Source organism: Anomaloglossus baeobatrachus, chromosome 11 (genome assembly GCF_048569485.1).
Source record: "Anomaloglossus baeobatrachus isolate aAnoBae1 chromosome 11, aAnoBae1.hap1, whole genome shotgun sequence".
Lineage (NCBI taxonomy): Eukaryota > Metazoa > Chordata > Amphibia > Anura > Aromobatidae > Anomaloglossus > Anomaloglossus baeobatrachus.
Window position 1 is genome coordinate 194,848,478 of NC_134363.1, and position 16,718 is coordinate 194,865,195.

Below are 16,718 nucleotides of genomic sequence, written 5' to 3' on the forward strand. Positions count from 1 at the left end.
TATCAAAATATAAAATCAATTAATCTGATCAGTAAACGGCGTAGCGGCAAAAAAATTCCAAACGCCAAAACGACGTTTTTTTGTCGCCACAACTTTTGCGCAAAATGCAATAAGAGGCGATCAAAACGTAGCATCTGCGCAAAAATGGTACCGTTAAAAACGTCAGCTCGAGACGCAAAAAATAAGCCGTCATTGAGCCTAAGATCCCGAAAAATGAGAACGCTACGGGTCACGGAATATGGCGTAAAACGTGCGCCACTTTTTTCGGACAAACTTCCGATTTTTTTTTAACCCCTTATATAAAAGTAAACCTATACATGTTTGGTGTCTACGAACTCGCACTGACCTGAGGCATCACACCCACACATCAGTTTTACCATATAGTGAACACAGTGAATAAAATATCTCAAAAACCATAGTGCTATCGCACTTTTTTTGCAATTTTTCAGCATTTGGAATTTTTTTGCCATTTTCTAGTACACAATATGGTAAAACTGATGGTTTCATTTAAAAGTACAGCTCGTTCCGCAAAAAATGAGCCCTCACATGACCATATTGACTGAAAAATAAAAAAGTTACGTCTTTCAGAAAAAGAATGGCGAAAAAAAAAAACGGAAAGCGAAAAATCGGCCGGTCGTGAAAGGGTTAATTTGAAGGTTTGAACAAAAATATCTGATAGAAATTGTAGGAATTGTCACATTTCTTTACAAACACTCCACATTTTAGGAGGTCAAAAGTAATTGGACAAATAAACCAAACCCAAACAAAATATTTTTATTTTCAATATTTTGTTGCGAATCCTTTGGAGGCAATCACTGCCTTAATTCTGGAACCCATGGACATCACCAAACGCTGGGTTTCCTCCTTCTTAATGCTTTGCCAGGCCTTTACAGCCGCAGCCTTCAGGGCTTGCTTGTTTGTGGGTCTTTCCGTCTTAAGTCTGGATTTGAGCAAGTGAAATGCATGCTCAATTGGGTTAAGATCTGGTGATTGACTTGGCCATTGCAGAAGGTTCCACTTTTTTGCACTCATGAACTACTGGGTAGCTTTGGCTGTATGCTTGGAGTTATTGTCCATCTGTACTATGAAGCGCCGTACGATCAACTTTGCGGCATTAGGCTGAATCTGGGCTGAAAGTATATCCCGGTACACTTCAGAATTCATCCGGCTACTCTTGTCTGCTGTTATGTCATCAATAAACACAAGTGACCCAGTGCCATTGAAAGCCATGCATGCCCATGCCATCACGTTGCCTCCACCATGTTTTACAGAGGGTGTGGTGTGCCTTGGATCATGTGCCGTTCCCTTTCTTCTCCACACTTTTTTCTTCCCATCATTCTGGTACAGGTTGATCTTGGTCTCATCTGTCCATAGAATACTTTTCCAGAACTGAGCTGGCTTCATGAGGTGTTTTTCAGCAAATGTAACTCTGGCCTGTCTATTTTTGGAATTGATGAATGGTTTGCATCTAGATGTGAACCCTTTGTATTTACTTTCATGGAGTTTTCTCTTTACTGTTGACTTAGAGACAGATACACCTACTTCACTGAGAGTGTTCTGGACTTCAGTTGATGTTGTGAACGGGTTCTTCACCAAAGAAAGTATGCGGCGATCATCCACCACTGTTGTCATCTGTGGACGCCCAGGCCTTTTTGAGTTCCCAAGCTCACCAGTCAATTCCTTTTTTCTCAGAATGTGCCCGACTGTTGATTTTGCTACTCCAAGCATGTCTGCTATCTCTCTGATGGAGTTTTTCTTTTTTTTCAGCCTCAGGATTTTCTGCTTCACCTCAATTGAGAGTTCCTTAGACCGCATGTTGTCTGGTCACAGCAACAGCTTACAAATGCAAAACCACACACCTGTAATCACCCCCAGACCTTTTAACTACTTCATTGATTTCAGGTTAACGAGGGAGACGCCTTCAGAGTTAATTGCAGCCCTTAGAGTCCCTTGTCCAATTACTTTTGGTCCCTTGAAAAAGAGGAGGCTATGCATTACAGAGCTATGATTCCTAAACCCTTTCTCCGATTTGGATGTGAAAACTCTCATATTGCAGCTGGGAGTGTGCACTTTCAGCCCATATTATATATAGAATTGTATTTCTGAACATGTTTTTGTAAACAGCTAAAATAACAAAACTTGTCACTGTCCAAATATTTCTGGACCTAACTGTACACACACACACACACACACACAGTATATATACACACACAGTATATAACAAAGATCAGTCCGCTCCTCACACTTATCTAGATATTGTATTATAGCTTATCCTGGGACAGCGCTGCAGATCTGACCCTGTGATACAATGTGCAGTGTCAGTGCGCAGCTTGTATAAAATGTACAGTGTCAGTGCGCAGCTTGTATACAATGTACAGTGTCAGTGTGCAGCTTGTATACAATGTACAGTGTCAGTGTGCAGCCTGTATACAATGTGCAGTGTCAGTGTGCAGCTTGTATACAATGTACAGTGTCAGTGTGCAGCCTGTATACAATGTGCAGTGTCAGTGTACAGCTTGTATACAATGTGCAGTGTCAGTGTGCAGCCTGTATACAATGTGCAGTGTCAGTGTGCAGCCTGTATACAATGTACAGTGTCAGTGTGCAGCCTGTATACAATGTGCAGTGTGACTGTACAGGTTGTATACAATGTACAGTATCAGTGTGCAGCGTGTATTCAATGTACAGTGTGCAGCCTGTATACAATGTACAGTGTCAGTGTGCAGCCTGTATACAGTGTACAGCTTGTATACAATGTGCAGTGTCAGTGTGCAGCTTGTATACAATGTGCAGTGTCAGTGTGCAGCGTGTATAAAAGTGTAAATGACTCAGCACACAGCCTTTATGTTTACACCGCTGGCAACAAAAGTGAGTACACGCCAAGTGAAAATGCCAAATTGTGCCAAATTATCCATTGCCCTCCCCGGTGTCATGTGACTCATTACTGTTACAAGGTTCCCGGTGCGAATGGGGGGTGTGTGTTATATTCGGTGTTATCGCTCACATTCCTCATACTGGTCAGTGGCAAAGAATTCTCTAAGGATCTGAAAATAAGAATTATTGCTGTACATAAAAATGGCCGAGGCTATAAGAAGAAGTTCCCTGACCCTGAACTTCAACCCGGTGGCCAAGACCATACAGAGGTATAACCAGACAGGATCTACTCAGAACAGGCCTCACCATTGCCGACTGTTCAGAATAGACGTATGCCTGCGGCCAGCATTGCTGCAGAGAAAACAGGGGTGAGGTGTTTGCCTGTCAGTGCTCAGGCCATACACCGCACACTGCAGCACATTGCTCTGCATGGCTGTCTTCCCAGAAGGAAGCCTCTTCTAAAGTTGATACACAAGAAAGCTGCAGTCTCCTGAAGACAAGCAGATTTAGGGCATGGATTACTAGAACCGTCCTGTGTCTGATGAGACCAAGATAAACTTATTAGGATCAGATGGTGTCAGCGTGTGCAGAGGCTCCAGGCGAGGAGGACAAAGACAAATGTGTCCTGCCAACAGTCCGGCATGGTGGTGGAAGCTCATGGTTTGGGGCTGCATGAGTGCTGCCAGTTGTGGGGCTACAGACCATTAAGGGAACCATGAATGGCAACATGTCCTGTGACACAGAAGCAGAGCAGGATCCCCTTCCTTCATATTTCAACATAAGATCCCAAACACCTCCAAGACCACCACTGCCTCACTACAGACACTGAGGGTGAAGGTGCTGGACCGGCCGAGCGTCTCCAGACCTGACTGACCCCTATGGAGCATCTGTGGGGCCTCCTCATACAGAAGGTGGAGGACCAGCCGAGCGTCTCCAGACCTGACCCCTATGGAGCATCTGTGGGGCCTCCTCATACAGAAGGTGCTGGACCGGCCGAACGTTTCCAGACCTGACTGACCCCTATGGAGCATCTGTGGGGCCTCCTCATACAGAAGGTGGAGGACCAGCCGAGCGTCTCCAGACCTGACCCCTATGGAGCATCTGTGGGGCATCCTCATACAGAAGGTGGAGGACCGTCCGACCGTCTCCAGACCTGACCCCTATGGAGCATCTGTGGGGCCTCCTCATACAGAAGGTGGCGGACCGGCCGAGCGTCTCCAGACCTGACCCCTATGGAGCATCTGTGGGGCCTCCTCATACAGAAGGTGGAGGACCGACTGAACATCTCCAAACCTGACCCCTATGGAGCATCTGTGGGGCATCCTCATACAGAAGGTGGAGGACCGGCCGAGCATCTCCAAACCTGACCCCTATGGAGCATCTGTGGGGCATCCTCATACAGAAGGTGGAGGACCGGCCGAGAGTCTCCAGACCTGACCCCTATGGAGCATCTGTGGGGCCTCCTCACACAGAAGGTGGAGGACCGGCCGAGCGTCTCCAGACCTGACCCCTATGGAGCATCTGTGGGGCCTCCTCATACAGAAGGTGCTGGACCGGCCGAGCGTCTCCAGACCTGACCCCTATGGAGCATCTGTGGGGCATCCTCATACAGAAGGTGGAGGACCGGCCGAGCGTCTCCAGACCTGACCCCTATGGAGCATCTGTGGGGCCTCCTCATACAGAAGGTGGCGGACCGGCCGAGCGTCTCCAGACCTGACCCCTATGGAGCATCTGTGGGGCATCCTCATACAGAAGGTGGAGGACCGGCCGAGCATCTCCAAACCTGACCCCTATGGAGCATCTGTGGAACCACCTCATACAGAAGGTGCTGGACCGGCCGAGCGTCTCCAGACCTGACCCCTATGGAGCATCTGTGGGGCCTCCTCATACAGAAGGTGGAGGACCAGCCGAGCGTCTCCAGACCTGACCCCTATGGAGCATCTGTGGGGCCTCCTCATACAGAAGGTGGAAGACCGGCCGAGCGTCTCCAGACCTGACCCCTATGGAGCATCTGTGGGGCCTCCTCATACAGAAGGTGGCGGACCGGCCGAGCGTCTCCAGACCTGACCCCTATGGAGCATCTGTGGGGCATCCTCATACAGAAGGTGGAGGACCGGCCGAGCATCTCCAAACCTGACCCCTATGGAGCATCTGTGGAGCCACCTCATACAGAAGGTGCTGGACCGGCCGAGCGTCTCCAGACCTGACCCCTATGGAGCATCTGTGGGGCCTCCTCATACAGAAGGCGGAGGACATGCCGAGCGTCTCCAGACCTGACCCCTATGGAGCATCTGTGGGGCCTCCTCATACAGAAGGTGGCGGACCGGCCGAGCGTCTCCAGACCTGACCCCTATGGAGTATATGTGGGGCCTCCTCACACAGAAGGTGCTGGACCGGCCGAGCGTCTCCAGACCTGACCCCTATGGAGCATCTGTGGGGCCTCCTCATACAGAAGGTGGAGGACCGGCCGAGCATCTCCAGACTTGACCCCTATGGAGCATCTGTGGGGCCTCCTCATACAGAAGGTGGCGGACCGGCCGAGCGTCTCCAGACCTGACCCCTATGGAGTATATGTGGGGCCTCCTCATACAGAAGGTGCTGGACCGGCCGAGCGTCTCCAGACCTGACCCCTATGGAGCATCTGTGGGGCCTCCTCATACAGAAGGTGGAGGACCGGCCGAGCATCTCCAGACTTGACCCCTATGGAGCATCTGTGGAGCCACCTCATACAGAAGGTGCTGGACCGGCCGAGCGTCTCCAGACCTGACCCCTATAGAGCATCTGTGGGGCCTCCTTATACAGAAGGTGGCGGACCGGCCGAGCATCTCCAGACCTGACTGACCCCTATGGAGCATCTGTGGGGCCTCCTCATACAGAAGGTGGAGGACCGGCCGAGCGTCTCCAGACCTGACCCCTATGGAGCATCTGTGGGGCCTCCTCACACAGAAGGTGGAGGAGCGCGAGGTCTGTAACATCCACCAGCTCCGGGATGTCGTCATGGCGGATGAAGAGGATCCAGCGGCTCCTGTGAAGATCTAGTGACCTCCAGACCCAAAGAAGTAAGAAGCTGGAAAATAATGGTGCCCACAAAATAATCACACCAAGGACACAAGGTGGCCATTTGCACTTAGGGGTGTACTAATTTTTTTTGCCAGCAGTTTATACATTAATAGTTGTGATGAGTTATTTACACTGTTATACAAGCTGCACACTGACACTGCACATTGTATACAGGCTGCACACTGACACTGTACATTGTATACAAGCTGCGCACTGACACTGTACATTGTATACAAGCTGCGCACTGACACTGTACATTGTATACAAGCTGCGCACTGACACTGTACATTGTATACAAACTGCGCACTGACACTGTACATTGTATATAAGCTGCACACTGACACTGCACATTGCATACAAGCTGCACACTGACACTGCACATTCTATACAAGCTGCGCACTGACACTACATTGTATACAAGCTGCGCAATGACACTGTACATTGTATACAAGCTGCGCACTGACACTGTACATTGTATACAAGCTGCGCAATGACACTGTACATTGTATACAAGCTGCACACTGACACTGTACATTGTATACAAGCTGCACACTGACACTGTACATTGTATACAAGCTGCACACTGACACTGTACATTGTATATAAGCTTCGCACTGACACTGTACATTGTATATAAGCTGCGAACTGACACTGTACATTGTATACAAGCTGTGCACTGACATTGCACATTCCATACAAACTGCACCATGACACTGTACATTATATACAAGCTGCGCACTGACACTGCACATTCCATACAAGCTGCACCATGACACTGTACATTGTATACAAGCTGCACACTGACACTGCACATTGTATACAAGCTGCGCACTGACACTGCACATTGTATACAAGCTGCGCACTGACACTGCACATTCCATACAAGCTGCACCATGACACTTTACATTGTATACAAGCTGCACACTGACACTGTACATTGTATACAAGCTGCACACTGACACTGTACATTGTATACAAGCTGCGCACTGACACTGCACATTGTATACAAGCTGCGCACTGACACTGCATAATGTATCACAGGGTCAGGAGAGGAGAGACTATGTACAGAGATGTTAGGGGTGTACTGACTTTTGTGATATGCTGTACATGCATGCGTGTACCATCACATGACTGTCACCCCACTATTAATGTGGTGAGAAGCGGGTGGGGTCGGGCGTGTTGCTCCACCGCTGGAGTTAATGCTGACGAGGTTGGCGGTGGCGCCCGGTGCCAGCTCCTGCCCGCCTGTGTGATATATGGTGAGAAGGTCCTGCGGAGGATGACTGCAGCGTGGTAATGGCTGCCCGCCTGTGTGTATATGGTGAGAAGGTCCTGCGGAGGATGACTGCAGCGTGGTTATGGCTGCCCGCCTGTGTGTATATGGTGAGAAGGTCCTGCGGAAGATGACTGCAGCGTGGTAATGGCTGCCTGCCTGTGTGTATATGGTGAGAAGGTCCTGCGGAGGATGACTGCAGCGTGGTTATGGCTGTCCGCCTGTGTGTATATGGTGAGAAGGTCCTGCGGAGGATGACTGCAGCGTGGTTATGGCTGCCCGCCTGTGTGTATATGGTGAGAAGGTTCTGCGGAGGATGAGTGCAGCGTGGTAATGGCTACCCGCCTGTGTGTACATGGTGAGAAGGTCCTGCGGAGGATGACTGCAGCGTGGTAATGGCTGCCCGCCTGTGTGTACATGGTGAGAAGGTCCTGCGGAGGATGACTGCAGTGTGGTAATGGCTGCCCGCCTGTGTGTACATGGTGAGAAGGTCCTGCGGAGGATGACTGCAGCGTGGTAATGGCTGCCCGCCTGTGTGTATATGGTGAGAAGGTCCTGCGGAGGATGAATGCAGCGTGGTAATGGCTGCCCGCCTGTGTGTATATGGTGAGAAGGTTCTGCGGAGGATGAGTGCAGCGTGGTAATGGCTGCCCGCCTGTGTGTATATGGTGAGAAGGTCCTGCGGAGGATGACTGCAGCGTGGTTATGGCTGCCCGCCTGTGTATATGGTGAGAAGGTTCTGCGGAGGATGAGTGCAGCGTGGTAATGGCTACCCGCCTGTGTGTACATGGTGAGAAGGTCCTGCGGAGGATGACTGCAGCGTGGTAATGGCTGCCCGCCTGTGTGTACATGGTGAGAAGGTCCTGCGGAGGATGACTGCAGTGTGGTAATGGCTGCCCGCCTGTGTGTACATGGTGAGAAGGTCCTGCGGAGGATGACTGCAGCGTGGTAATGGCTGCCCGCCTGTGTGTATATGGTGAGAAGGTCCTGCGGAGGATGAATGCAGCGTGGTAATGGCTGCCCGCCTGTGTGTATATGGTGAGAAGGTCCTGCGGAGGATGACTGCAGCGTGGTAATGGCTGCCCGCCTGTGTGTATATGGTGAGAAGGTCCTGCGGAGGATGACTGCAGCGTGGTAATGGCTGCCTGCCTGTGTGTACATGGTGAGAAGGTCCTGCGGAGGATGACTGCAGTGTGGTAATGGCTGCCCGCCTGTGTGTACATGGTGAGAAGGTCCTGCGGAGGATGACTGCAGCGTGGTAATGGCTGCTCGCCTGTGTGTATATGGTGAGAAGGTCCTGCGGAGGATGAATGCAGCGTGGTAATGGCTGCCCGCCTGTGTGTATATGGTGAGAAGGTCCTGCGGAGGATGGCTGCAGCGTGGTAATGGCTGCCCGCCTGTGTATATATGGTGAGAAGGTCCTGCGGAGGTTGGCTGCAGCGTGGTAATGGCTGCCCGCCTGTGTGTATATGGTGAGAAGGTCCTGCGGAGGATGAGTGCAGCGTGGTAATGGCTGCCCGCCTGTGTATATATGGTGATAAGGTCCTGCGGAGGATGACTGCAGCGTGGTAGTGGCTGCCTGCCTGTGTGTATATGGCGAGAAGGTCCTGCGGAGGATGACTGCAGCGTGGTAATGGCTGCCCGCCTGTGTGTATATGGTGAGAAGGTCCTGCGGAGGATGGCTGCAGCGTGGTAATGGCTGCCCGCCTGTGTGTATATGGTGAGAAGGTCCTGCGGAGGATGAATGCAGCGTGGTAATGGCTGCCCGCCTGTGTATATATGGTGAGAAGGTCCTACGGAGTTTGGCTGCAGTGTGGTAATGGTTGCCCGCCTGTGTGTATATGGTGAGAAGGTCCTGCGGAGGATGGCTGCAGCGTGGTAATGGCTGCCCGCCTGTGTATATATGGTGAGAAGGTCCTGCGGAGGATGGCTGCAGCGTGGTAATGGCTGCCCGCCTGTGTGTATATGGTGAGAAGGTCCTGCGGAGGATGGCTGCAGCGTGGTAATGGCTGCCTGCCTGTGTGTATATGGTGAGAAGGTCCTGCGGAGGATGGCTGCAGTGTGGTAATGGCTGCCCGCCTGTGTGTATATGGTGAGAAGGTCCTGCGGAGGATGGCTGCAGCGTGGTAATGGCTGCCCGCCTGTGTGTATATGGTGAGAAGGTCCTGCGGAGGATGGCTGCAGCGTGGTAATGGCTGCCTGCCTGTGTATATATGGTGAGAAGGTCCTGCGGAGGATGACTGCAGCGTGGTAATGGCTGCTCGCCTGTGTGTATATGGTGAGAAGGTCCTGCGGAGGATGGCTGCAGCGTGGTAATGGCTGCCTGCCTGTGTATATATGGTGAGAAGGTCCTGCGGAGGATGGCTGCAGTGTGGTAATGGCTGCCCGCCTGTGTGTATATGGTGAGAAGGTCCTGCGGAGGATGGCTGCAGCGTGGTAATGGCTGCCCGCCTGTATATATATGGTGAGAAGGTCCTGCGGAGGATGGCTGCAGCGTGGTAATGGCTGCCCGCCTGTGTGTATATGGTGAGAAGGTCCTGCGGAGGATGGCTGCAGCGTGGTAATGGCTGCCTGCCTGTGTATATATGGTGAGAAGGTCCTGCGGAGGATGGTGGGCAGACAGTGTGACTGCAGCGTGGTAATGGCTGCCCGGAGAGGCAGCTGTGTGGAGGCAGCTGTGTGGAGGCAGCTGTGTGGAGGCATCAGGACACGCCGAGACCTCGTCCCTCCGACACAACACGGAGAACACATTCCTGGCATTGATGTCACATGAATGTGATAAATCTGCAGCAGATGTAGCAGAGCTGCGGTGAAGGAGATGAGTAACGAGCCCCAAATCCCACCCGTTACCCCCTGAAGACGCCGTCAGATGAACCGCAAACGGCCCAATTTGTCCCCTTCATACAGGACTGTAACTGCCGTATGCATCGGTGTACACACAGGCTCCGTACAGGCGTGACAGCGAGGTGGCCGGCAGCCTGCGCTCTGCGCTGGTACGTGTGGTTCTGTGCCCGGCAGATGACTGTGGCGGTACACTCACATCTGTTAGTGTTTGCTCTGAGGGTCGTTAATATGACGGATGAGAGTTGTGTAACTTCCATGACGCTCTCCATCTACAACATCAAACATGTTCACGACTGCTGCTCCAGGGGCCCGAGGGTGCACAGACATAGCGAGCATGCCCCCTCCACACCAGAGGTCATGTATGGGAGGGAAAAGCAGAGGGACCTACGTACCCCAATATATAGGAACCCCGCAGGGGCCAATCGTCATCCATCCAAATCCATTACAGCAATCACAGGGTGTATATATAATGTAAGCTCTATAGACAGACACTGGCAAAAGAGCGGAAGCGCAGGCACCCGAGAAGATGCCTGGACAGACAACCATAGGCGCGGGCACCCGAGAAGATGCCTGGACAGACAACCATAGGAGCGGGCACCTGAGAAGATGCCTGGACAGAAAACCATAGGAGCGGGCACCCGAGAAGATGCCTGGACAGACAACCATAGGAGCGGGCACCCGAGAAGGTGCCTGGACAGACAACCATAGGCGCAGGCACCCGAGAAGATGCCTGGACAACGAAGCGCAGGTGCAGACACCTGAGAAGATGCCTGGACAACGAAGCGCAGGTGCAGACACCTGAGAAGATGCCTGGACAACGAAGCGTAGGTGCAGACACCCGAGAAGAATCCTGTACAACGAAGCACATGCACAGACACCCGAGAAGAATCCTGTACAACGAAGCACGTGCACAGACACCCGAGAAGAATTCTGTACAACGAAGCACGTGCACAGACACCCGAGAAGATGCCTGGACAACCAAGCACAGGCACAGACACCCGAGAAGATGCCTGGACAACGAAGCACAGGCACAGACACCCGAGAAGAATCCTGTACAACGAAGCGCAGGTGCACACACCTGAGAAGATGCCTGTACAATGAAGCACGTGCACAGACACCCGAGAAGATGCCTGGACAATGAAGCACGTGCACAGACACCTGAGAAGATGCCTGGACAACCAAGCACAGGCACAGACACCCGAGAAGATGCCTGTACAATGAAGCACGTGCAGACACCCGAGAAGATGCCTGGACAACGAAGCGCAGGCACAGACACCCGAGAAGATGCCTGGACAACGAAGCACAGGCACAGACACCCGAGAAGATGCCTGGACAACGAAGCGCAGGTGCAGACACCCGAGAAGATGCCTGGCCAACGAAGCGCAGGTGCAGACACCCGAGAAGATGCCTGGACAACGAAGCGCAGGCACATACACCCGAAAAGATGCCTGTACAACGAAGCACGTGCACAGACACCTGAGAAGATGCCTGGACAATGAAGCACGTGCACAGACACCTGAGAAGATGCCTGGACAATGAAGCACGTGCACAGACACCCGAGAAGATGCCTGGACAATGAAGCACGTGCACAGACACCCGAGAAGATGCCTGGACAACGAAGCACAGGCACAGACACCCGAGAAGATGCCTGGACAATGAAGCACGTGCACAGACACCCGAGAAGATGCCTGGACAACAGAGCAAGTGCAGGTGCAGACATCCAAGACCCTGCGTGAGCACTGCAGCGGAAGTGTACACAGCACAGATGTTGCCTGCACAGCTGCGCAGATGTCCAGACAGCAGAACAGATACCTAGTGTAGATTATAGGGGAACATAATGCTCTCCTGCCACATGTACATGGGGGTGCTGGTGGCCTCATTGGTATGATTTTGGTGACCCCATTCCCCATCCTCTGTGTGGGCTGATTCCTTGATGATGGCTTCCATGGGTCCTTGTCTCTTCCTGGTATGGTTGGGCACAGACGTGTATGGGCAGAGCTGCCGGCACAGGTATTGGCACACCTCGGAGCGTGGTATTCTGTACCTGGCTGACACATATCCCCGGCCCCACATCCGCTGTGCATTGTGCTGTGTAATGACCCCGCTATAGGGCCACATTCACACGTCTAGAAATCACCGTCCCTGATTCACCTCCAGGAAAAGCAGTCCAGACTTAAGGCCCTGTTACACGCAGCGATATCGCTAGCGAGCATACCCGCCCCCGTCGTTTGTGCGTCACGGGCAAATCGCTGCCCGTGGCACAGAATATCGTTAGGACCCGTCACATGGACTTACCTGCTAGTGACGTCGCTGTGGCCTCCTTTCCAAGGCGGCGGTCCGTGCAGCGTCACAGCGGCGTCACTAAGCGGACGCCCAATAGAAGCGGAGGGGCGGAGATGAGTGGGACATAACATCCCGCCCACCTCCTTCCTTCCTCATTGCCGGAGGCCGCAGGTAAGCTGTGTTCGTCGTTCCCGACGTGTCACACGTAGCGATGTCTGCTGCCATGGGAACGACGAACAACCTGCGTCCTCAACAATCAACGATTTTTTGAAAATGAACGACGTGTCAACGATGGACGATTTGGTGAATATTTTCCATCGTTAATGGTCGCTCGTTTGTGTCACACGCAACGACGTCGCTAACGATGCCGGATGTGCGTCACGGAATTCGTGACCCCGGCAATATATCATTAGATAAGTCGCTGCGTGTAACGGGGCCTATAGACTACAAGACTGTGTGGATCCGGCCCCACAAGCGCACAGCTGGTATATATGTATATATATATACTAGCTGTACTACCCGGCTTCGCCCAGGCTAATAACTGCTGTTAACAAAATAGAATGTATTAACAAAAATGTATTCTGCACACAAAAACCACAAAACAAATAGATAGAAATGTAATTATAATGTCTGTCTCCCCCTCTGTATATATCTCTCTGTCTCTCTCTTTGTCTGTCTGTCTCTTTCCCTGTCTGTCTATCTGTCACTTTCCCTGTCTCTTTCCCTCTCTTTCCCTGTCTGTCTCTTTCCCTCTTTCCATCTGTCTCTTTCCCCATGTCTGTCTCTTTGTCTGTCTCTTACTCTGTCTGTCTATTTCCCTTTCTTTCCCTGTCTGTCTGTTTCCCTGTGTCTGTCTCTGTCTGTGTCTGTCTCTTAACCTGTCTCTCTCTTTCCCTCTCTTTCCCTGTCTGTCTCTTTCCCTGTCAGTCTGTCTCTTTGTCTGTCTCTTTGTGTCTGTCTCTTACCTTGTCTATGTCTGTTTCTTACCCTGTCTGTGTCTGCCTCTTTCCCTGTCTGTGTCTGTCTCTTTGTGTCTGTCTCTTACCCTGTCTATGTCTGTTTCTTTCCCTGGCTGCATTGTGACACGCCAACATTCCATATAAGGGTGTGGCTGCGCATTCTTCTGAAGTTCTGGCTGCACTGTGGCTCCCAGCTCCATTCGCTTTAATGGAGGCAGGTTTTTTGGCGAATAACTGTAAAGTGCGGGGTTAAAATTTCCCCTCAATACATAGACTATGACGCTCTCGGGGTCCAGACGTGTGAGTGTGCAAAGTTTGTGGCTGTAGCTGCGACGGTGCGGATGCCAATCCCGGACATACATACATACATACACACACACACGCGCACACACACACACACACACACACACAGATATACACACACACCCACACACACATATATACACACACACACACACATATACATACACACACACACACACATATATACGCACACACACACACACACACATATACGCACACACACGCACACATATATACGCACACACACACACATATATACGCACACACACGCACACACATATACGCACACACACACACACATATATACGCACACACACACACATATACGCACACACACGCACACATATACGCACACATACACGCACACACACTCAGCTTTATATATTAGATATGTACAATTATCCCCGTCAGTCAGCAGTAACAGTTCCCAATAATCTGACTGTACCGGGGTCTTTGGATCGCAGCGCGGTGGGGGGCACATACTTTGCACCTCCGGTTCAGCTTTTGCTTGTTTTCCCTCTTTACAGGTGGACGGATCATGGGGTAAGTGGAGCCCCTATGTGCGGTGCTCCCGGAGCTGCGGAGGGGGGGTGCAGCTGGCCAAACGAGAGTGCAACAATCCAGAGCCGTCCCATGGAGGAGCCTATTGTGAGGGTCTGCGCGTGAAATACAGATCATGTGCGCTGAACCCCTGCCCAGACATTGGTAAGAGGTCACACCGGGTACAGCGCTGTGTATATCACCTGTATGATGAGGTCACACCGGGTACAGCGCCGTGTATATCACATGTATGATGAGGTCACACCGGGTACAGCGCCGTGTATATCACATGTATGATGAGGTCACACCGGGTACAGCGCTGTGTATATCACCTGTATGATGAGGTCACACCGGGTACAGCGCTGTGTATATCACATGTATGATGAGGTCACACCAGGTACAGCGCCGTGTATATCACATGTATGATGAGGTCACACCGGGTACAGCGCTGTGTATATCACATGTATGATGAGGTCACACCGGGGTACAGCGCTGTGTATATCACCTGTATGATGAGGTCACACCGGGGTACAGCGCTGTGTATATCACATGTATGATGAGGTCACACCGGGGTACAGCGCTGTGTATATCACCTGTATGATGAGGTCACACCGGGGTACAGCGCTGTGTATATCACATGTATGATGAGGTCACACCGGGGTACAGCGCTGTGTATATCACCTGTATGATGAGGTCACACCGGGTACAGCGCTGTGTATATCACATGTATGATGAGGTCACACCGGGGTACAGCGCTGTGTATATCACATGTATGATGAGGTCACACCGGGGTACAGCGCTGTGTATATCACATGTATGATGAGGTCACACCGGGTACAGCGCTGTGTATATCACATGTATGATGAGGTCACACCGGGTACAGCGCTGTGTATATCACCTATATGATGAGGTCACACCGGGGTACAGCGCTGTGTATATCACATGTATGATGAGGTCACACCGGGTACAGCGCTGTGTATATCACCTATATGATGAGGTCACACCGGGGTACAGCGCTGTGTATATCACATGTCGGCTCTGCCGGTTGGTGTGACGTGTGGTGACTGGAGGCTTCTCTGGCGCAGGGCGGAGTTTCCGGGAGGAGCAGTGCGAGGCTTTCAATGGCTTCAATCACAGTACAAATCGCCTGACGTCCACGGTTGGATGGGTCCCCAAATACTCCGGGGTGTCACCGAGGGACAAATGCAAACTCATCTGCAGAGCCAACGGCACCGGCTACTTCTATGTGCTGGCACCAAAGGTTAGTGCAGTGGGGAAGAAATGTGTACAGCACCAAGTACAGGGGGATAGCAGCACCGAGTGCCAGGGGAGGGCAGCACCGAGTGCCAGGGGAGGGCAGCACCGAGTGCCAGGGGAGAGCAGCATCGAGAACTGGGGGAGAGCAGCACCGAGAACTGGGGGAGAGCAGCACCGAGAACTGGGGGAGAGCAGCACCGAGAACTGGGGGAGAGCAGCACCGAGAACTGGGGGAGAGCAGCACCGAGAACTGGGGGAGAGCAGCACCGAGAACTGGGGGAGAGCAGCACGGAGAACTGGGGGAGAGCAGGACCGGGAACTGGAGGAGAGCAGCACTGAGAACTGGGGGAGAGCAGCACCGAGAACTGGGGGAGAGCAGCACGGAGAACTGGGGGAGAGCAGCACGGAGAACTGGGGGAGAGCAGCACGGAGAACTGGGGGAGAGCAGCACGGAGAACTGGGGGAGAGCAGCACCGGGAACTGGGGGAGAGCAGCACCGGGAACTGGAAGAGAGCAGCACCGGGAACTGGAAGAGAGCAGCACCGAGAACTGGGGGAGAGCAGCACGGAGAACTGGGGGAGAGCAGCACGGAGAACTGGGGGAGAGCAGCACGGAGAACTGGGGGAGAGCAGCACGGAGAACTGGGGGAGAGCAGCACGGAGAACTGGGGGAGAGCAGCACGGAGAACTGGAGGAGAGCAGCACCGAGAACTGGAGGAGAGCAGCACCGAGAACTGGAGGAGAGCAGCACCGAGAACTGGAGGAGAGCAGCACCGAGAACTGGAGGAGAGCAGCACCGAGAACTGGAGGAGAGCAGCACCGAGAACTGGAGGAGAGCAGCACCGAGTGCCAGAGGAGAGCAGCACCGAGTGACAGGGGAGGGCAGCACCGAGTGCCAGGGGAGGGTAGCACCGAGTGCCAGGGGAGAGCAGCACCGAGTGCCAGGGGAGAGCAGCACCGAGTGCCAGGGGAGAGCAGCACCGAGAACTGGGGGAGAGGAGCACCGACAACTGGGGGAGAGCAGCACCGACAACTGGGGGAGAGCAGCACCGAGAACTGGAGGAGAGCAGCACCGAGAACTGGAGGAGAGCAGCACCGAGAACTGGAGGAGAGCAGCACCAAGTGCCAGGGGAGGGCAGCACCGAGTGCCAGGGGAGGGTAGCACCAAGTGCCAGGGGAGAGCAGCACCGAGTGCCAGGGGAGAGCAGCACCGAGAACCGGGGGAGGGCAGCACCGAAAACTGGGGGAGAGGAGCACCGACAACTGGGGGAGAGCAGCACCGACAACTGGGGGAGAGCAGCACGGAGAACTGGAGGAGAGCAGCAC

General features: G+C 52.8%; 1 protein-coding gene across 1 annotated transcript in view; it reads left to right on the forward strand.

Moving 5' to 3' along the window:
- The window catches only part of ADAMTS15 (ADAM metallopeptidase with thrombospondin type 1 motif 15), a 153,722-nt gene that overhangs the window by 128,104 nt on the left and 8,900 nt on the right, over positions 1–16,718 (forward strand). Inside the window, exons 5-6 of the mRNA XM_075328662.1 lie at positions 14,124–14,301; positions 15,222–15,397. Coding sequence (XP_075184777.1) covers positions 14,124–14,301; positions 15,222–15,397 — 354 coding nt within the window. The remainder of the gene's footprint in view (positions 1–14,123; positions 14,302–15,221; positions 15,398–16,718) is intronic.